General features: G+C 44.7%; 1 protein-coding gene across 1 annotated transcript; it reads left to right on the top strand.

Annotated features, from left to right (window-relative positions):
• The first annotated feature begins 394 nt into the window (after window positions 1-394).
• On the top strand, window positions 395-971 carry LOC125362078 (alpha-ketoglutarate dehydrogenase component 4-like). Its single transcript, XM_048360733.1, has one exon. The coding sequence runs from the start codon at window positions 444-446 to the stop codon at window positions 747-749; it is 306 nt and encodes a 101-aa protein (XP_048216690.1). The 5' UTR covers window positions 395-443; the 3' UTR covers window positions 750-971.
• The last annotated feature ends 20949 nt before the right edge of the window (window positions 972-21920 follow it).

The raw sequence follows: 21920 nt of genomic DNA, 5'->3' as shown, positions 1-21920 counted from the left end.
TCTAAATTAGCGAGTGTTCTGTTCCTTTCTCTTGTCACAGAAATATTGAAAAATTGGAGACAAAAGATGGTTGGGAATGTTTAGAGAGCACGGAAGAACATGGGCTGGAGTAATAGTAATAAACAGTGTCTGGGGCTGGGGAGATAGCCTAGTGGCAAGAGTGCCTGCCTCGGATACACAAGGCCCTAGGTTCGAGTCCCCAGCACCACATATACAGAAAACGGCCAGAAGCGGCGCTGTGGCTCAAGTGGCAGAGTGCTATCCTTGAGCGGGAAGAAGCCAGGGACAGTGCTCAGGCCCTGAGTCCAAGGCCCAGGACTGGCCAAAAAAAAAAAAAAAAATGCTTACTAATTGCCCCCGGCCCGGCCCGCTCGCCCGCTCGCCCGAGCGCCGCGGCTCGGCTCGCTCGGGCCCAGAAGCCGCCCCGCCGGCCTGGGGTCAGGATGGGCAGCAAGATGGCGTCCGCCAGCAGGGTCGTCCAGGTAGTCAAGCCACATGCTCCATTGATAAGATTCCCTAGCAGAAGAGACAATCTTAAACTCAGTGCATCGGAAGCTATGAGTTCGGCAGGGCTCCCCCCTCACGCTTCCTTGATCTCCCCGCATGCTAAGGGAAGTAAATCACCAGACACAATACACCCCGGTCCACCGGACACGGCAGCAATATTAAAAACATTACCTCAGAAGTACAGAAGGAAACTTATCTCTCAGGAAGAAATGGAATTTATCCAGCGTGGAGGGCCAGAATAATCATTGAGGCTGCTGCTTATCATCAAAGAATTATCTTTACAATAAAGGACTTCCAAATGACAACTACAAATTGTATTTAAACAACCTTAATATCCTGAGAAAATGAAATATAGAAAATACAGATGGATACTTCTATCTCCTAATTTATGTAACTTGGTCAGCTTCTCCACAAGCTTACCAACTTGTTTATGTATTTCATACTTATTAAAGTACACATTTAAAAAAAAAATAAATAAACAGTGTCTGCAGTACATACATATTGACTGAGTGCGTAAGCTAATAACAAAAGCAGTGCGTAAGCTAATAACAAAAGCAGTCATGTAGAGGACCTGCTATCTTGTTTATTCTATTCATCACAGTGACATTTTGAGGCATTAGCATATTTATGTTATAAATTAGACCTTGGGATTACTAACTGGCTCTAGTTTACACAGTGAGTAAGTGTCTGAGCCAGGATTTGAACTCTCATCTGTTTAGTTTTTTGTTTTTTGGCTTTTTTTTGCCAGTCCTGGGGCTTGGACTCAGGGCCTGAGCACTGTCCCTGGCTTCTTTTTGCTCAAGGCTAGCACTCTGCCACTTGAGCCACAGCGCCCCTTCTGGCCATTTTCTGTATATGTGGTGCTGGGGAATTGAACCCAGAGCCTCATGTATAGGAGGCAAGCACTCTTGCCACTAGGCCATATCCCCAGCCCTCATCTGTTTAGTTTTAATATCTGTCTTCTTTAACCAGTGCCCTAAGCTATAAACACCATGCTCAGTCTGAGCCTTGAGCATCTCCAAGCAGACATGCCGCCTCTGGTGCCTGTCAGTCAGCACCAATCAGTGACTCACATCATGGTTGTTCAGGTGATGTGTATTGAGTGAACGCAAGCTAGACATACAAAAGGAGACTGTTGGATTCTCCGAACCCACATTCGTTTCAGAGATTTATAATCCTCTCTCCTCCATATCTCTCTTCTTACCTACATGTCATTTCCTATAGATATCCTCCCCTTCCCATCCCAAATACCCTTCCCAGCCTGAAGCATCTTCCTCTGCTGTTGTTTTCTGCAGAACTATAACCTGTTCCCAGACGCACCCGGTGCTTACATCCCCAGAGCTCCACGGTCTCTTTCCAGTAAGCACTTCTTAAAAAAAAAAAAAAAATGCTTCCTTGCAGAAACCAGAGGGAGATGTTTTCTGCAGTTTCTAGAAACTGTGCTCCCTGGCCATCCAGTCTCCCAGTAGGCAGCCTTGTGGAATACAAAAACGCAAAGTGCTGTCCTTTCAAATCTGAAAAGAGCCCGGAAGAAACAAATTATCTCCCAGGGAACCAATCAGAATGCGAACTAAGATTCACACTTTACGCCCTATGAATCTGCCCAACTAATGAGTGAAGGATCAGCCAAGTTATGGACATATAATCCCAACAGCCCCCAGCACTCATTTCTTTATGGTGGAGAGGCAGCTCTGTGTGTGTCATCCCTTTAGGTCTGTTGAGCTGGAAGCTTGTTTGTGACCTCTGAATTCCTCATTTCCCATCCCTACCTCCTTCCACCTCAATTCAGGCTAAGATTCAAGGGACAAAAGGGTGCCTAGTGAAGAGGAGGCTGATGAACATAGGCCTAGGGTTGTATGTGGAGTCTATATTTGAGGGGGCTGAGCTAGCCCAGGGATATGAAGGAGGGAATGACAGAAAGAGAGGGGGAACGAGGGGAGGGGAAGAGGGAACCGGGAGGAGGATGGGGAGGTAGAGAGGGGGAGAAGAAAGGAGAGGAGAGGGAGAGAGAAGAGAGAGTTGAAAGAAGTGAAGAAGTGTCTCAAATATAGATGTCAAGGCATTAAGGTGCAGAAGATAAAGCTATAAGCTAGAGAGTACAAGAAGATCCTTTCTTATTCCAGTTTTCTTGTTGCTTTTAAGTATACCACCACAGACAGTGCAAGTTATAAAGAAAAGATGTTTGTTTGGCTTCCTGTTCTGGTCCATAGATGAGGGGCTGCCTCCAGCGACCACCTTCCTGTGTGCTGGGTCTCAAGCACTGCAGGGCATCTCAGAGAACTCTCCAACCCCTCCCTCACTCTCCATCTTTCTTCTTCTTCTCTCATAAAGCTACCAAGATTCTGCCTTGGTGGCTCAATCCTGATAACCTTATCGAACTCTAATCACCTCCCCAACCATCACCTCTAAACACCACAGTCAGATCCATGTGGCCGCCCTCTTAATATCTCCCTATATGGATTCAACTCTAGCCTGAGTTTCAAAAGAGACCAACTACCTTGAATCTTGTACCATAGTGAGGGGGGGCGGGGAGTGAAGAGCCTGGCATGCAATCAGGGGCATCCTCACCATGGTCTTGAGCAGTCCTGTATGTAGGCCCCTAGCCATCGTATCACCATAGCCTTGAGTGGTCTCTAATGCAGGTTCCTAGGCATTACAACATGGCTCATTGTCACTGGAAGACTTGCGTGTGGACAGCATGGCCCTCAGGGGTGTGTACCAAAATGGGCATCCAATCAGAGAGGCTAAATGATGCATGGAGAGATCATGCAGGCTGCAGGGAGCATCTGATGAGGATGGGGAACTGGTATGCCCCGCAGGCTCTCCTTGTCAGGAGAAAGTCTTATAGCTCTCTCCTAAAGACACATATTAGTCCCTGCACAACACACCCGGGCAGGATTCCCCACTTGCTTCTTGTTTAGCAGGAGCTCTGTTTATCTTCTTCTCTTCTCTTTTTTTTTTTTTTTTTTTTTTGCCTGTCCTGGGGCTTGGATTCAGGGCCTGAGCACTGTCCCTGACTTCTTTTTGCTCAAGGCTAGCACTCTACCACTTGAGCCACAGCGCCACGGCTGGCTTTTTCTATATATGTGGCGCTGAGGAATAGAACCCAGAGCTTCATGTATATGAGGCAACCCTACCTCTAGGCCATATTCCTGGCCCCTTATCTTTTTTTTCCTGCTTATCTTTTTCTGAAAATCTTTTCTGGCTTGTTTCTTCCTCTGTGTCCATTGACCTTAGAAACAAAACACCTGATCAAGATGTTGCAGTTTTTCAGTATCAAGCCTAGTTCCCAGAGATGAATGACTCTGTGGGCCTGAGACTGGAAATTCATTAGCTGATAGTTTGTGTTCTCAGGTCATACATGGGAGGACAGAAAAGAAGAGGGATGCTGGATGGCCAAGTCAGAGCTTGTGCTGCTGTTTGGTCATCTCCATTTGAACTCACTCATCCATTAATTTCTCCTAAATTTGCCCTACCAAAACCTTCTCTTTCATGGCAGGTTTACACTTGGCTGTCAAAAATAATTCATTAGGCTAGGGACATTGCTTGATCATAAAGTGCTCATCTAGTATGTGTGAGATCCCCAGTGTTTGATCCCCAGTGTGTAAAAAGGAAACAAGCATCATGTAATGGTTGCCCAGGACTGTGTAGAGGATTATGAGCCAAGTCATGTCGCAGAGGGAAGGAGTTGATGGTCAGAACACTGGGCTGGGAACACTTGGGACATAGATGCTAGCTGAGCCTTAGAGCTCTCTGAACTCTTTGTTCTTACCTTTCATATGCATTGGGTTCCATTCCTTTCCCTCCATCTCAATCATTCATCCCTTCTTAGAGGTCAGCCTCTATATCTCTCATCTGAGTTGCACCCCAGGGCTACTGATTGAGCTCCCCATCTGGGGTCTTCTCCCATCTCATCCATTTTACTTATGTCCATAAAGCAGTTTTTCTAAGCATAATCCCAGATTGCTGAAAATCTTTTCTTGGTTGCCTATCATTTACCAGGTAGAGTAAACCTTGATCTCTGGTCCTGCCTCTCCATCTCATTTCCTGTCATTTTCCAACTTCCTCTTTAAGCAAATATTCTACTGGCAATTCCCTTCAGCCCAGGCTTTCTCATGCTGCCCAGGTTTGCAGTGTACACAGTTTCACTGGGCTCTCTCTACAGCCCTGGCTTCTCAGTTCTTCCTTTAGTAAGCTGATACGATATTGTCTCTTATGAGCTTTTCCCACTGGAAAGCTCATCCCCTTTACTTCCCCGAGCTAAGCTGGTGGCTGCCTCCATGGGCCTCTGGAGCATTTTTTTTTTTTTGGTAGGTGAAGCTTCCTTAAACATTTGTATGCCTACACAGTTCATTCATTGGTTCACTCGTTCAACAAGTGTTGGTGAGCAGCTGCTGTGGGTCGGACACTATTCTAGAGGCTGTAGATGCAGTAATAAACCAAAGTCTTTTCTTACATTCTTCTATATGAATAGCTAACGTGCAAATAAACAAATGCAGAATTTCATGTCCGTTGGTTAAGAAATTTTTTAAAAAGGTGGAGAGGAAATGGGGTGTGTTTTAACCAAGGTGGACAAGAAAGATTTTTTAGTCAAGTAACATTTGAGTAGAGATTTGGATGAAGTAAGAAAGTGAGCCAAGCTGACATCTGGGAAAAGAGGACTAAGGGCAGAGGCAAAGGTGTGTGTATCCTGGGGCGTGTTTGAGGGATGTGAGGAATAGGAAGTAGTGAAGGTGGCTGGAAGGGAGTGGGAAGGAAGGAATATGCCAGAGTCACCGGTAGAGAAAGAACAGAGGTGGAGGCTAGCGTATTGGGCTTTCTGGAACATAAGACGTCCTTGGGGTTTATACCAGATGAGCAGAGAAGCACTTGCTGTGATTGTGTGTAGAGGAGTGGAATAATCTGAACGTTAAAAGCCTCCAACAGGCTTCTGCCATTGAGGATGGAGTAGAGAGAAAGGGCTGGTAGGGTAACAGGAAGCTCAGTCCATTGAACCCCAGCAGAGGTGGTGGCAAGAGCCTAGGTGGAAGCAAGGAGGATGAGGAGGAGATAATGAATCTGTGACAGACTTTTCAAAGTAGAGCCGATAGGATTTCCTGATGCATTGCATGTGGAGGAAAGAGAAAAACCCAGCAAACTGCAAGAAACATCTCACTGATTCACCCCAATGTCCTTGTCTCTGTCGAGACTACTCTTGCTCCCTGACTTCATTTTTCTTAAATTCTGGGTTACTTAGGAATCTGATCAAAGTTGGCCTTTTTTTTTTTTTCCTTTATGAGGAATTCACTGTTCATCTAGGGTTTTTGTTTTTTTTAATTTCGGGGGTGGAGGGAGGTCACAGTTGCTCTGAATGCCATCATTAAGCTGGAGAGCAGCATCCCTCCCCTAACCCAGGGCCCTAGGAAAGGCACTGTGCCATATTTGTTGTGAGCTTAACAGTGTTGCCTGAGACTCTAGCTGCTCAGTAAAGGCGCCAGGATGTGAGAGTGAAAAACAGCTGTTCCTTTAACTCTTGATGGGTGCAGGCAATAAGGAAGCATGTTTCATTCAGAACATCCCACTGGCCGAGAGAATGGCAGAAGTTTCATGTAGTAGGAACCAAACCAAACTGATAAGCCAAAATGCTGGGAAACAAGACAAAGCATTTATAATAGAAAGCACTAAAAAAAAAAATGTTCCCTTAGGAGTGCGTTGGTGGAAATATACAAGGGAGGAAAACATTTGGGTAAAAATGTTATCGTTCTGCTGATAACCTTTTCCATCTTGCTGTGGGTAGGGGGTGGGCTGGGTGCTTCTCTCAGAAGTTCTGTATCCAAGTTGCGGGGCAGGACTCAGGAAAAGTGAATGATGGTCCCTTCAAGGTTCTTATACTCAGAATTTATATGGGAGGGTGGGGGAAGGCTCAGCAGGATTGAGGACCAAAAGGTAAATGTGTCACCTAAATCCTGAAATGATCACCCTGGTTCTCAGGATTCAGCAAAGTAACCTCACTGTGAGGACAAACTGATCCTATGAAACAAGCATTTCCCAAGGGAGAAAAGAGGATATTGTCTAGACAATGGGCCCTCTCCTGGTTTGGATAACAAGAGCCTTATTTAGATGATGATGAAATCTCTATCTCCATTTAACTCCTTCTAAGAAAGGACTTAGATATCATAAAAATAAAATGAAGCAAAAGCAACTCTGACCTGGATAAATCACCAACTCAACCCTCTAACGTGGCTGATGATTCACACTTCACAGGCATGTACTCCTGGGCCTGGCCCTTCCCTGCACAATGTTTGCCTTCACCTTGACAATGACCTATGAATTTGGCATCCTGCCTCCTCCTTTTAGCAGGGAAAGGATGCAAAGCTTAGAGAAGCGGCCGCTGCTGCAGTGTGGGAGAGCAAGGATGCGAGGATTGGGATCCAAAGGTGGTTGTCTGTAGTCCCTGCCCTCATTCACCAGACATCCAAGTGAAAAACAATTAGCCTTCTTTTGTCTGTGAGTCAGAGGGGAGGTTGGAAAAGGCTGTCTACTCACCCTCCCTTCCAGGGTACCATGTTTCACTGAAGAATGCCACGGGAGTCCCAGCCTGGTGGAGAAAAGCCAGCCCTGGGTTGAGGCTGCCAGGGAACTGGGCTCTGTCTGCTGGGTCTGCCCTGGTGTCTGTCTGGCACCTAACTGGACAGCTCCTGTCTGAAAACCTCAGCCTGGAGCACAGCTGAAGTTTGAGGAGAGAGAATGTTCTCTTTCTCATCCCCTTTTCTGGATGAGGTGGTTGGCCCAGTATAGACACAGCAACTGGGACTGATTAAACTCAGACCTTGTTCATTTTACCACCTGTGCCAAAGAGCCTGAGGGTTGGTTATAATTGTGCTCTTCATTTTACAGATATTTTTGTTTTGCCTCAAAGTATAAAAAAGCAACATGGATTTTTTTTTTAATGATGTTCAGCAAATAACAAGGCAAGGCAAGAGAACACTCTAGAGAGAAGCTGCCTGAGTCTCTAATGTGTCTTTTCTGAGCATCTTACAGCAAAGAGAGAACTCCCAGGCAGCGGAAAAAAAAACCTTAAGAGGCTCCTGATAGGAAATATGCTTCCACTTGTCATCTACCCAATGGCTCCTAATCCTCTTTCATGAGCTGAAATCCCCTTGAATTGGATTATAACATTCTTCCTGGAGGAAGGCACTCGGATTGGAAACGCAAAGCCCTTGATTGCAAAAGTAAACAAATACGAATTTGAAATTTCTTGCCTTAGGAACAAAAAGGGGCTCTGCTTCTGCCTTTCAGACCCCAGTTCTGAGATGCAGTGTGCACCGAGGTTTCAGGAGAAGCCTGTTCCCTGCACTAGTCTAAATGGATGCACTAGCATTTCCATTTCTTTCTTGTGTGTGTGTATAGGTATGCATGCGCATGTGCATATACGCACATTCTAGTATGGAGGCTTGGATTCAGGACCTAGGCACTGTCCCTCAGCTTTTTTGCTCAATGCTGGTGCTCTATCACCTAAGACACACCTCCTCTTCCAGCTTTTTGGTGGCTAACTGGAGGTAAGAGTCTCCTGGACTTTTCTGCTTTGGCTGGTTTTGAACCTCCATCTGCAGATCTCAGCCTCTTGAGTAGTTAGGATTAGAGATGCGAGCCACTGGTACCCAGCATGTTTCCACTTCCACTTGTTAAGAAAAAGTTATTTTGAGCAATGGGCCAAGACAATCTTGTTTAGAAGCCAAAGAGCCATTCCAATGACCCATTTGTTAGGTAACCTTCCCTCCCTGCAAGGAGAATTGTTTGTTACTGGCTGATTGGATTGACAAATGTCCAATGGCAACTCAGTGAAAAGAGAGGAGAGAAACTGACAGCTGCAAAAAATAAAAAGCAAATTGGCAGATCCGAAGTCCATTTTTCTCTTTCTGATTGCAGCTTGGATTCCCTCTCTTCTGATCTTTAGGATCTTTTGGCTAGACCCACATCCCACATCTGGCCTGTTTCTGTCCCCAGATCCCAAGTCTTCTCTGGCCTCGTGACTTGTAGTTTGACAGTAGCTGACTCAGTTTTCTGATCACTGCTTAGGGTTAGCATGGTCCTGGGGATCTGCCTTGGCAGTGGCTGGGGAAGTGGGGTCCGGGAAGAGCTAGGCATTGTCTGGGAGCAGGAAGGGATCCTTGACTTTCACACCAGCACTAGGGCAGGGCTATGGAGTGCCTGCAAACATCTTAGCACTCAGCTTTGTATTGTGCTTTACAATTGTGCTTTGTATTTTGCTTCTGTGATCAGCTAAGGTCTGAGGTCCATGACTGCCTCGGTGACCCAGAAGTCTTTTGATCACCGAGATAGGAATCTTGAATACTTAGGGGTACACAGGTCAAAAGGGCTCACTTCCACTTACTTCCTGTCAAAGGTGGTCAAATGCCAATGATCACCCAACCATACCGATGCTGCTTCCTGCCTTGTCTTGGACCCTAGTCTTGGCAAGGTTTCCAGGGTTAAAGGCAGAAATCATGAGCTCATGGTCACACAAATTCTTTTTGTGTTTTCTAGGTAAGGATGGATGTTTCTTCCTAGTTCTCAAGACTTTAAAAGCCAAGCAAACGGGCTGGGGATATGGCCTAGTGGCAAGAGTGCTTGCCTTGTATATATGAGGCCCTGGGTTCAATTCCCCAGCACCACATATACAGAAAACGGCCAGAAGTGGTGCTGTGGCTCAAGTGGCAGAGTGCTGGCCTTGAGCAAAAAAGAAGCCAGGGACAGTGCTCAGGCCCTGAGTCCAAGATCCAGGACTGGCCAAAAAGAAAAAAAAAAAAAAAAAAAGCCAAGCAAACGGGATTTCCAAACAAAGGGAGAATTCAGTGGAAGGCCTGTTGTGATTACTGGCCCTCTCTGTCAAAGTGTGTCTGCAATTGCTCTCTGGGAAGAACACATAGACCTGGGCCAGATGGCCAAGGAGCCTTTCTCTTCCCCCTACAAAGTGAGGTAGAGCCAGGAAGTCCCAGGCAGAGCCAGAAGAGCCTGGGCCCCGGGTGGGGGAAATCTCCAAAAGTAACTAACTCAGATGGGACAAAATAGCTTAGTGACATAGGATTTGTTTTAGTGTTTCACTTATTTTTAAATTTCTTTCATTTTTATGAATGGAAAACCCATATGCGTGATACAAAATTGGAAAAATTCCAGAGTGCACAGTATAAAAGTAAATCTCTCCTACCCACTTAGAGTCCTGTGTAGGCAAGCAGTGTGGGAGGAGGTTGGGAAGAGGACACTGGTACAGGGCACTCAGTACATGGGCTGATGGAGAGCCTAGGAGGGCAGCTTGGTGAAGCAAGCAGAAGCTGGCTGTGTCATTGTGGAAGAAGGGCAAGATGTGGAGAGTAATGATCAGGGATCAGGATTTATAAAAGGTCATAAATGGGAGCCCCATGAATGGAGAACCTGTTAAAGGAGGGAAATGTTGAGACTAGAGGAAGTACAAAAGGGAGGGGGGAGGCTACAAGGTCAATTGTAGGGTTCCAGTGGGTACAAAAGGAGGCCAAGAAGGCTATAGTAATGTGGAATTTCGTTTTCAAAGAGTGGATGGAATTCTTTTTTTTTTTTTTTTTTTTTTTGTCATGGGGCTTGAACTCAGGGCCTGGGCACCATCCCTGAGCTCTTTTGCTCAAGGCTAGTTAGTGCTCTTCCACTTTGAGCTACAGAGCCACTTCTGGTTTTCTGGTGGTTAATTGGAGATAAGAGTCTCCTGGACTTTCCTTCCTGATCTAGCATGGAACCATAATCCTCAGATCTCATCCTCCTAAGTAGCTAGGATTATAGGTGTGAGCCACCAGCACCCCGCTTTCTTTTCAGTTTTGAAGGTCAAGCAGGATCCATATGTGGGTGCACGTGAAAAAGTAGGCATTCTAGTACATGGAAATTGTAGAATCAAAGATAAGAAAGTCAGCCAGTCACTGGTTGGCTTACACTTGTATAATCCTAATTACCTCCGAGGTTGAGAATAGGATCATAGTTTGAGGTCAGCCAGGATGGAAAAATTCCTAAGTCCCCATAGCTGGTGTAGTGGTGTGCATCTGTCATTGTAAGTTACATGGCAGACTGAGATTGGGAGAAATCTGAGACTGGGTTGCTGCCAACACAGCCAAGGCAGAAAAATCTGTGAGGCCCCATTTCTTTGAAAAGGAAGCTGGACAAAATGTCATGTTCTTGACATCTCAAGTATGACCAAAGCCTAAAAGTAGACATCGTGGCTCAGACATGTTACCCAACGCAATACCTTAGTTGAAAAATAACATCTGAAAAACAGGGCTGGTGGCATGGCTCAGTGATATCATGCTACCTTAGCAAGCTCAAGACCCTGAGTTCAAACTAAGTAGGAGAGGGGGCCAGAAAGTCAGACTGAAGGACCTCAAAGAGGATATTTGACTGACTGTAGGGAGGTTAAACTATGAGCATACTAGAAAGCAGAACTGGATAGTTAGGGTTGGAGTAGATTATGGAAGCTTTGAGAACAGGCCAGGGATGTTTGGATTTGAGATGAGACTAGACAGAAGAGGAAAATGAAGTGGTTCCTTACGAAGCTTGACCTAAGTACCTCAGGGGAACCACTAACTTCCTGTGAGTGGCTTCACACAGAAGGTAGCCTTCCCTCTGAGTTTGGGGCAGTTCTGTTCTCTACTTAGCCCCATTATGTGGTCATTCTTTATTTTCAGTCCTGGATGTCCCATAACACTCGTTCTATTTTCATGTTTCTGGAATCACCAATAATAATTGCAGTAATAGTTACAGCTGTTATTTATTAAATGCTGACTATTATATGTATACTTTATAAAATCATGAAATCTGTTCAGTGATCTTATTATTTAAAAAAAACACAACCTAAGGCAAAAGAATTGACTTGCCTAGGGTCATACTGCTGCTACCAGCAGGGACCAGGATTGGAACAGGAGCAGTCTAACTCTATAGCCACATGCCAAGCTCCCTGCCACATTGTTTTAATAACAATCATAACATGTGAAGGCTATTTAGGCAGAATATTTTCTGTAGTGGGTGGTATAATCCCTCATTAGTGTAGGAAATAGGTCTTATTTATGTCCCCTTTTTGCTGATGAGGAAACGATCTTAGGCCTTGACCTTTGCTCATTAGGTGCTTATAGAAGAAAGCATTGACAGAGGGGGAGGGAACAAGCAAAGAGGAAGAAGAGGGAGCAAAGCAAAGAAAGGAAAACAAAGTCCTATAGCGCAATGTACTCAGTTCTCTCAAACTCAATGTAGAATATTAAATATTATAATGGAAAGAGGATTCTGGGAGTAAACCTTTAAATCAAAGGGATTTTTATAAATGTTTGAGAGAGAATGGGCTTCGCAGAGTCCAGCAGTGGACTCACCCGTCCCAGGCTGACACACTTTCCTGGACAAATAAATTATAACGAATGTTGCTTATTTCAAAATGACAGGCACCTTCCTTTAAGTTCTTGGTGTGTGGCTATCCTTAAATCTTAAAATGAAGAGCTTCAAGAGAATTTTTTTTCTAAAAAAAAAAAGCCATCTTCATCTTCTCTATTATTCCATGACTGAGATTGATTGACAAGATGTAGAGGTACTCAAAGGAAGCCCCTTCCTCTAGGGGATTGCTTTTGGTTCTATAGATGCTGTGTGTGTGTGTGTGTGTGTGTGTGTGTGTGTGTGTGTGTGTGTGTGTGTGTGTGTTTCTCTGTTGCTGTCTGCCTCAGAAAGGAGAAAGATTTCTGCAGGGTAGACAGTCTTTCTGTAAGGACTTTTCTTAGGTTAATCAAGCCATGTCTTGTGGATTCCTTTACCACAGACAGGAAGGTCTCAGTTTAGCATAGTGATGGGAATCGTATTTTCCAAGTCCCAAATGAGAGCCCAGTGTCTGAACTGACTTCTGCTTCATGAATGTAGACATATGAACTTCTCAGCAAGGCACCAAATGACATCATCCTTCACTAACCATTCTAGGAAATACCTTTTGGAAGGGGGGAAAATGGCGGAAGGTTGGAGCCACCAGGCGTACAGTGACAGGTGTCATCTGGATCATATCTAGAGTCTGTGATTTTTTTCCCAGTAGTTGGGTTTCCTTTCAGACATGGAGCCTTTATTAACTCCCCCGCCCCATCCCCAGACAGAACCAGCCCTGGTGACACAGCATTGCCTATGGTCCTTGTGGTTAATGAGCTCACCCTTGGGCCGCCGGCCGGTCTGCTCCAAGCTGTTAGGCTCTCAGGCAGTGAGTCAGCCATGGGCTGTCACTGGATCCAGCTAGCCATGGAGACTTGGGAATCTCCCCAAACCCAGTGCTGTGGCCTGGAGCTGCAGTGTCCTGGAGAAGCCAGCCCAGCCCAGCCCAGCTCAGCTCTGCATCCCTCTGCATCTGCTGCCTGGCACGGAAGCAGTGATGAAAAATTCTGGGCATTGTTTAAAAGTCCCTGATCACATCTCCAAGAGCAATCCCACCCTCCACAGAGGAGGCGGATAGAGCTTTGGGAGGAGACTCAATTCAAAGACACACACTATGTTTCTTTGAAACACTTGAGAGATTTCACTGAATTAAACTCCTTTGTCCTTCACATAATTCCAGTGGAATTAGTCAGCTTTAATGGGTAATATTGCATCCCACTCCCCTTTCTGCCTAGTAATACACCCACTAGATTCTCCTTCCAAACCCCTTGTTTTTCTGCCCTTGGGTGGTGGTTCTTAGAGCTGAGAATTAACGCTCACCAGACCATATGGGATAAGAAGGGGAGGAAAGGAGCTCATGATGGGCTTTACAAGGGCCACAGGTCAGGAGTGGAAACACATTTTATCTGCTATATCTTCACCTTGGAGAGAAGATAGAAATGATCGGCCCATTTTCTAGATGAAGAAACTGAAGGTCAGTAAGACCCTGTACCCTTTTCACAAAGCTGGACCAGGGAGCATAGATTCACCCTGGAATCCTCTCGACTTCTTAAATTCCTATCGATTCCATTAACCAACACATTGTCTGCAGAGTTGTTTGTGAGAGTCTCTACTGCTCACCTTGTTTTTGTTTATTATTTTTTACTGAGTGCTAGTCCTTGGGCTTAAACTCAGAGCCTGGGCACTGCTTCTGATTCTTTTTAGTTACAGTTCCACTTACAGCTTTTGGGAAGTTAAGTGGAGATAAGAATCTCATGGACTTTCCTGCCCAAGCTGGCTTTGAACCACGATCTTCAGATCTCAGCCTTTTGAGCAGCTAGTGCTACAGGCATAATTCACTGGTACCTGGCTATTTTTAATTTTTTATGTGTGTTTGTGCAGAGGCTTGAACTCAAGGCCTGGATGCTGTTCCCTAGCTTTGCTGCTTGAGGCTAGTGCTCTACCACTTGAGCCACAGCTGTACTTCCAGGTTTGTTTGTTTGTTTGTTTTGCCAGTCCTGGGCCTTGGACTCAGGGCCTGAGCACTGTCCCTGGCTTCTTTTTGCTCAAGGCTAGCACTCTGCCATTTGAGCCACAGCGCCACTTCTGGCCATTTTCCATGTATGTGGTACTGGGGAATTGAGCCCAGGGCTTCAGGTATATGAGGCAAGCACTCTTGCCACTAGGCCATATTCCCAGCCCTGCACTTCTAGTTTTTTGATGGTGAATTGGACATAAGAGTTTCATGGACTTTTCTACCTGGGCTAGCTCTGAACTATGATTCTCAGATCTCAGCCTCCTTAGTAGATAGGATTACAGGCATGAGCCACTGGCACCTGGCTTTTTTTAGAAAAAAAAATTCTCTTGAAGTTCTTCATTTTAGAAAGTTTTCTCATTGACGCTGATCCTGGTTTTAGTCACAGAGAAATTGTAGTCAGTGTGATGACACTGAGTTACAAACTACAGGTAGGGTGTAGTGACTTGCTGGACCAACCAAGCTACAAACCAGGATAGATAACTCAGATCCTGCAGAAAGCTGTAGATCAGGCCACTGCCTTTTCTTTCTGCCTTTGAGTTTGGAGAACAGTCACAATACAAGTTACTACTGTATACCCACCATCATTGCCTACCCTCTTTGTTCAGCAATCCTTCCCTACCCTTCTGGAACCTTCAAACCAGGATGCATTTATATAACACCAAGGAAGGAAGAATATATATTGGTCCCTACTGGGGCAGTGCTAGTTTCTAGGCTTCTAGGCTTTTGTAGGTGTCTTTCCTCTCATTGTAAAAAGCCTCTTCTTCTGCTCTGAATGGCTACCTCCCTTAAGAAGGCTGGTTAAATGCCTCCAGTTCTGAGAAGACCTGTGTCCTCCATGGCCCTCTATGGGTTATCTACCCTCTCATCACTCTGCCTGACTGTCTGTCTTCCCCAGGAGTCTGCAGCCCTCCACAAGAGTGGTGGGATTCATTGGTATGTTGCATGTGGGCCTGCAATCTGTAGAAACTGATTTTCATTATTAATAGCAAACAAACCAAAGTTTCAAATGAGCTGCTTTTGTTATAAATGAGAATAGCTTCAAGGGTATCCTTACAATAACATCATTTTCAAGAGTAGGTAAGAAAGGGTCAGGGTTACAGCTAGCTTGATGATTATTATACTAACTGTTAAGGAGAAGGGACTAAGATGAGATCAATAGAGCGTTAGATACATTATTGAGCTATGGGTAATCTATGATACATACAGGGTGCATGGCTTCCAGAAGAATTTGTGTGTGTGTGTGTGTGTGTGTGTAATTGTGCTGCCTGGTTGGGGGCAGGGAGTACTTTAGATATTCATGTTACAAAAAAAGACCCTTTCGTGGAGCAGCAATTATTCCTCTCAGTTACACCAAAAGAAATTAACTATAATGAAGATGAAACACCGTGGGAAATACTTGATGGAATATTCAGAGAGAAAGGAGGCAGAAGCTCAAACTATGTGCTCGTGAGAAGTACATAAAAAAGCCAAACCTGGAAGGCAGGCAAGTTTGGAAGCAAAACAGCTCTGATTCATGAAACAGTAAGGTTGTGATGACTTTTAAAAATGCATTGTTTGAGAAGTGCCTTCACGTTACAGGCTAGACTTAGTCCCCAGGGTGAATCAGCACTGGTTTGGACAATGTGCGCTGAGAGTCCTAAAGCTGTGTGCAACCCACATAACTTGTGTGATGTTCCCAGAGCTTTAGGGGGTAACAGACCCTCATCGGAGCCATTAAACCCAGCACCCACCCTCCTTAAAGAGAGAACATGTGCAAAATCCCCTGTGTAAGTCATCTCTATTTTGATTAGCCAAGAACCCAAGCACAAGTCCTCTCTGTCTTCAATTCCCATCTTTCTTACCGTGCTCTCAATCACCTCTCCGCCTTTTCTATCTTTGTGCTTGAATTCAAGGCTTGGGTGCTTCTTTTTTTCACTCAGCGCTAGTGCTCTACCACTTGAGCCCTTGCTCCCCTTCCAATTTTTTTTTTTTTTTGGTGGTTAATTGGACATAAGAGTCTCACAAACTTTCCTCTCTGGGCTGGCTTCAGACCACAGTCCTCAGATCTCAGCCTCCTGGGTAGCTAGGATTACAAGTGGTGTGAGCTACCTCTGTGCTTTTGACCTAGATCCTGATATCCCAAACACTTGGGACAGAGCCCTCCAGAGATCTCAATTCTAGCATTGCTTATTCTACAACCATAAAAGCACCCTAGGTCTTTACTACTTCCCCTCTCTGAGTAACCCTTCCCACTTCCTCTTTCCATGAAAGACTGGCTTGCCTGAGGCCTCTAGGCAAGCACCATCCCCCTCTGGTCTGGCTGCGTGAGGACTTGAAAGTGTGGCTGCCTTGCTGCACACTTTCTGTGCCCTTTGAGGGGCATATCCGGCTCTGCTGCTGTGGTCCCTCTGTACTATATTCTGTCTCATCCACCACCTTCTTCTTCATCCTCTGGAAACAGAGGTACTTGGCTGATGGTCTTCTTTCCACACCATCTCTGCTTCCTACTTGGTTGAACTCAGTCTTTATGGATAGCTTATCTAACAGCACCGGCTCTTCCATTTCGTTCCTTCCTTTCCTAGCACAATGCCTCCAAAGAGTCTTCTCAGTTTCATACTTCTGTTTTCCTTTTTCTCCTCCCTCAGCTGCTCTGGGTAGGGACTGGCCACACAAGTCACCAACAGAGCTGCAGTTTGGAACACCAAATTCTGTCTCCTTGGCAGGCTCCTTGAAATGCTGGTATCTCTCTTCCCTTCTTACTCGGTACTCTCTCCCTAGGTAACATAGCCTTACCCACAGCTTCTGTTCTCCATAGCAAACTTAGAAATTTATATTCCCAGACTTGACCTTTTATCTGAATTCCAAGCCCTTATATTCAGCTCTAGACTTGGTATTTCCATTAGGAAACCTCAATAGGCTCAAACTCAATAGGCCCCAAACCCAAACCAGTTTCCTACTTACCTCCACTTCCATTTCCTCCAACACCCCAATTGCTCCTCTTTCAGTGTTCTCTGTTTTAGAGGGAGAGATTATTGTCCACCAACTTTATAAGCTACAACTCTGAGAATCACTCTTGTAACTCCTTGTATTGCACATTCTGTCTTCAATGAAGGGCTATTTCTCCCCCCCCCCCCAAACATTTCTCAAAGGGTGGCATTGTTCAAAAAGCAATGTACTCTTTATCTGACTTATGTAACTATAACCCCTCTGTATAACACCTTTACAATAAAAATAAAAATTCATGAATGGAAAAAATTCTTCAAGTTCTCCCTCTCTCAGTCTTTCTCTGTGTCTCTATCTCTCTCACTCTCTTGCTTGCTCACTTGCTCAGGCTGGCCTTGAACTACTCATTATGTTGGACTCACTATGAACCCAGGATGGCCTAAAACTCTTGTTTCTCAGCCTCCCAAGTACAAATACTGAGATTATAGACATGTGCCACTATGCTGGACTCATCTACTTGTCGTGATCTCTCTGAATCTCCAACTGCTAGGAACCCTTGTCCAAGTCAGTGTTACTATTTGCGTTTTTTTTTAACCACAGTTTCCTAACTGGGATGCCACATACCTCATCCGCGTCCCTTTAGGCCACTCTCCATAGATCATCTGCAGTCATCTTTTGAGCACTCAATTAAAAATAAAAGCCACCGTTATTCCTTTGTATTTTAATGGTTTTCTTTCTTAGCAGTTATAACTTGGATGTGTTTATCTCCCTAATTATACTGAAAACTCTATGAGCACAGAAAAATTTTCACTAACACGTTTTATTTCTAGCACCAAAAACAATGCCTGGCACTTAGTAGTCATTCCATAAGTCGTTTTTGCATAAATGGTATTTAATAAATATTTCCTAAAAGAATAAATATATTTTGTTGAATATTAAGAACAACAAGCCTTCCCAGCAACTGGATAGTTTTAATTAGTCCAGCTAGCTCTTATGTAACTGTATGTGTGTTTTTGCTATAAATAAATCTGTTCTACAGTCATAACAATAATTATCAAATCTGCCAGATAACTACCTTAATATACAATGTTGAACCACTTTTATTAACAGTGGTTGCTGTAGTAAAATGTGCGCTTGCTTATCTAGCCTTAAAATAGTTTACTTGCCAAATGCCTTCAGAAGAGGAAAATTAAATAATGATAATTATTTAATTATTAGTAGGACTGCAGTTCAATCTTTTAGCCAATTCTTGAATGATAGCTTGTCTCCTTCTGGCTGTGTTTACTTACCTCCTTTTAGTGGGGACTACCAAGTGACCCTGTTTTGTGTGTGTGTGTGTGTGTGTGTGTGTGTGTGCTGAGTTTGATCTCAGGGCCTGGCTGCTGTCCTTCAGCTTTTTTTGCTCAAGTCTGGTGTTCTACCACTTGACTCATACCTTTACTTTCAGATTTTTAGTGGCTAATTAGAGATTATCATGGAGTTTCCTGTGCAGGTTGGCTTTGCACAGCAATCCTCATATCTCAGCCTCCTAAGTAGCTAGGGTTACAGGTGTGAGCCATTAGTACCTGGCATAGTCCCAGAGTTTAAACTCGGAGCCTTCTACTCATTGACTTGCTTGCTTGGCTAGTGTTCTACCCCTTGAGCCATGCCTCCAGCCTAGCTTTTTGCTAATTAATTTGGAAATAGAATTGTCCAGACTTTCCTGCCTGGACAAGCTTTAAGCACAGTCCTCTGGACCTCAGCCTCCTCAGTAGTGAGGCTCACATGTGGAAGCCACCAAAGCCTGGCTCAGACAGTTTTATGAACATCCACTTGCTGAGTTTGGGGCCATGCCATGTTCTCCACAAGTGCAGTGGATTTTCAAAAGATAAGCTTAGCCACAGCAAGGATGAACTGAAGAGGGCAAGCGTGGAGGTTGGAAAGGAAGAGGGCTCGGGCTTGAGCTGGGGCAGAGGGCACCATTATGACGTCTGCCATTATGTGGTGTGCCACAGCACCTCAGTAGAGAGACTCAGGATGGCACTCCCTTCTTCCCAGATTCCCCAGACCCTTCACTCAGCGGCTTAGCTCAGGGATGGTGTAAGAAATTAGGTCACTTGCGCCACCTGCAGCCAAGATTGTAAATGGCTTGCTGACATCTGTAGTTTTGTTTTAAGCAATTTCTGTCCCTGGCTTAGTTTCTCCTTTCCTCCTTAGAGCACAGCTTCTAAGCTCTTGATGGACATGAGGCCATGGTTGGTAAGACTGGTTTCGACTGGTTCTTATTTCTGCTAAAGTTTTACCCTCTTGTTTCAATGAATGTACTGTGAAGATCAAGTGGACCGTGGAGTAAGGAGGAGCAAGGTATGCCCGCTCCCTAAGTAGTTAGTTCTATTGGGAAGGGCAGTGTGGACACATGCACAAATACAATACCAGTGTACACATAGATGAAGATGCGAAATCCACGGGTGGGAATAGTGAAGAGCTGGTACTTACTGTTCTGAGACAGACACCTTGTAAGGTGGAAAAGATGGGCGTTTGAGGCAGGTGACAGCATATGTGAAAAATGAGGAAGGCCAAGATAGCTTCATCTTTCCTTAGGAACTTCAAGAAGGAACAGAAACAACTGATACTTGTTTTCAGTCCTTTCAGGCTTTTAAAGATGCAGTGTGTGTGTGTGTGTGTGTGTGTGTGTGTGTGTGTGTGTGTGTGTGTGTGTGTGTGTGTGTGTGTGGTTTGCTTTCTCACAAAGCAACCTGTTTTAGAAACATCTCCGCAGTGATGAATGAAGCACTACCTTATTATTTTCAACTTCTACACAGTGTTCTGTTGTGATGCTCTGTTGGGTCTCTCTCCACGGACACTTTCTAGATTTTGCACCTTGTATTTTTACTTTGGGGAGCGTGTGTGTCTGTATTTCTGCAGCACAGATTCTTAGGGATGAGGTTGTTGAGCCAAACAATACCTACATTTGAATTTCAACTGATTATACTGAATGGCCCTCTGAAAAGGCTGTGCCAATGACACTCTCAGAGATAGGCTAAGCCTTTTGCATTTTTCCTGTCTAATTTTATGTGTGCAATTTTTTCTCTTTAAAATAATGATATGGACAGTAATCCTTCACGCAAAGAAGTTGCTTTTTTATATAGTCTGTATAATAACAGTCTAAGATGTTTGCTATTGCCCCCGTTTCACAAATGCCACAGAATTGAGGTTCTGAGGAGTTGGGTCTTAGCCACCTAGGTTGTCAGAACCAGAACTAGAAACTCCAGAACCCTCAAGTGCTTCCTACTACTCTGTTGCTAGGCAACCCTTCTCTCTTTTGATTCTTGTGCCAATGCTACTTGTTGCCATGGTACTGCTGGGACAAAGAGCAGTAAGTTGTAATTAAGCAGTGAGCTAGACTCTTTGCTCTTGGTAGAAAAAGGCTTTTATGCCCTGTGTGTGGGAGGACAGGAGCTAGGGCCACCAGGGCTACGATCATGGTGCAGAAAGGGGCAGCTGGAAGAAGCTGAGGGGTTATTGTGTGAGTTTCATGAGGAGCAGGTGCTGGTCTTCACCTTGGTCCACTAGAAGCCATGCATCACTCAGGAATGCTTGGGTTGGGGTGCGGTGTGGGGTGCCTGAGCACACTTTACCTTATCAAAAATCAGCATCTTAGTCTTGAGCTGAAGAGTTCAGGGACAGCGCCTAGGCCCAGAGTTCAAGCCCCATAACTGACAAAAAATATATCAGCATTCAACTTTACTGTGCCAACATCAGTCTAGAAGAAATAGGGCATCCTTGTCACAGCACTATTCAGAAGTTAGACAGATCTGGGTTCAAATCCTGGCTCTTCTCAGCATTTTAACCTATACATTCTGAGTCCCAGTTTCCTCATCTGATTGGAGACAAGGTGTTATATATGTTGAGTGAGAAAGCAGGTAGAAACCACTTAACCAAATGCCCAGTATTAACCATTAACTCCACTTATTAAACCATCAATAATAAACATATTTTTAATTACTCAACCATCATTCTTTGGATGTGTTGCAGTCACTGAAGGGCTTCTGAACATCTTTAGCATTCTACAACTCAATATTGAGTTGAGAGATTCTAAAAGCTCGTGCCTTTGTTATTAGACATTTAGAACATTCAGAAACAGATCTTTATAAGTGAAATTGTGTATCTCAGAAGTGTATTACGTGCCCCAGGAATGAGTCATGGAGGTAGGAGGCAATCTGAAGCTGTTTTCTAAAGATGATATAATGGAGACTGTACGATTCAAATGACTGCATCTGTCTTTTCAGCTCAATCCAAGGACATTTTTTTCTTAATTCAATTGACTTTTTGAACATGTGTCAAGTAACATGCACAAATAGAAACATGAATGTGGCCTTTGGCCCTGAATGCTCAGGGATTAGTAGGAGAACGGTATCTAGCATAATTATAGCTGTGGAAACAAGGTCTGTGCTGCGTTGAGGGACACAGAGCAACAAGCCCTTAGCCAGGCTAGAGTGGAGAATGGAGATCAGGAATCACTTCTTCCAATTGGTTTCAGATGAATTAAGTTTTGAAAAATGTGAGCAGCTGGGCTCTGGTGCCTTGCAGTGTAATCCTAGCTACTCAGGAGGCTGATATCTGAGAATCACGGTTCAAAGCCAGCCAACACAGGAAAGTCTGTGAGACTCTTATCTCCAATTAATCACCCAAAAGCTGGAAGTAGAGCTGTGGCTCAAGTGGTAGAACATGGGCCTTAAGCACCAAAGACTCCAGCCCCCTCCCTCCCCCCCACACGGATGAAGACAATAGGTAGCCAAGGGAGCCTTGAAGCAGAGAACAATCAGGAAATAAGAGATAATACAGTGCCTCAGACAAGACACAGGCAGGACACAGGTAACTGATAGGGAATGAGGTTGAAGAGCCAATCACCAGACCCTGGTCCTGACTCACCCCTCCTAAAAGCATCCTTGCTCCCTCTCATGTTCTGTCCCGTCAGAGGCCCTCTCTCTGCTTCCCATCTTGTTTCTCATCCCTGGCATTCTTACCCCATACTTGAGTTTTTGACTTCCTAGGTCATACTGAGAAGTCAAACTGTTCACTTTTTGTTTGCTTACAAGGATGGTCC

This window comes from Perognathus longimembris, chromosome 13, assembly GCF_023159225.1.
Source record: "Perognathus longimembris pacificus isolate PPM17 chromosome 13, ASM2315922v1, whole genome shotgun sequence".
Taxonomy (NCBI): Eukaryota; Metazoa; Chordata; class Mammalia; order Rodentia; family Heteromyidae; genus Perognathus; species Perognathus longimembris.
Note: the sequence above shows the minus strand (reverse complement) of the source record. Positions and strands in the feature narration are given on the sequence as shown.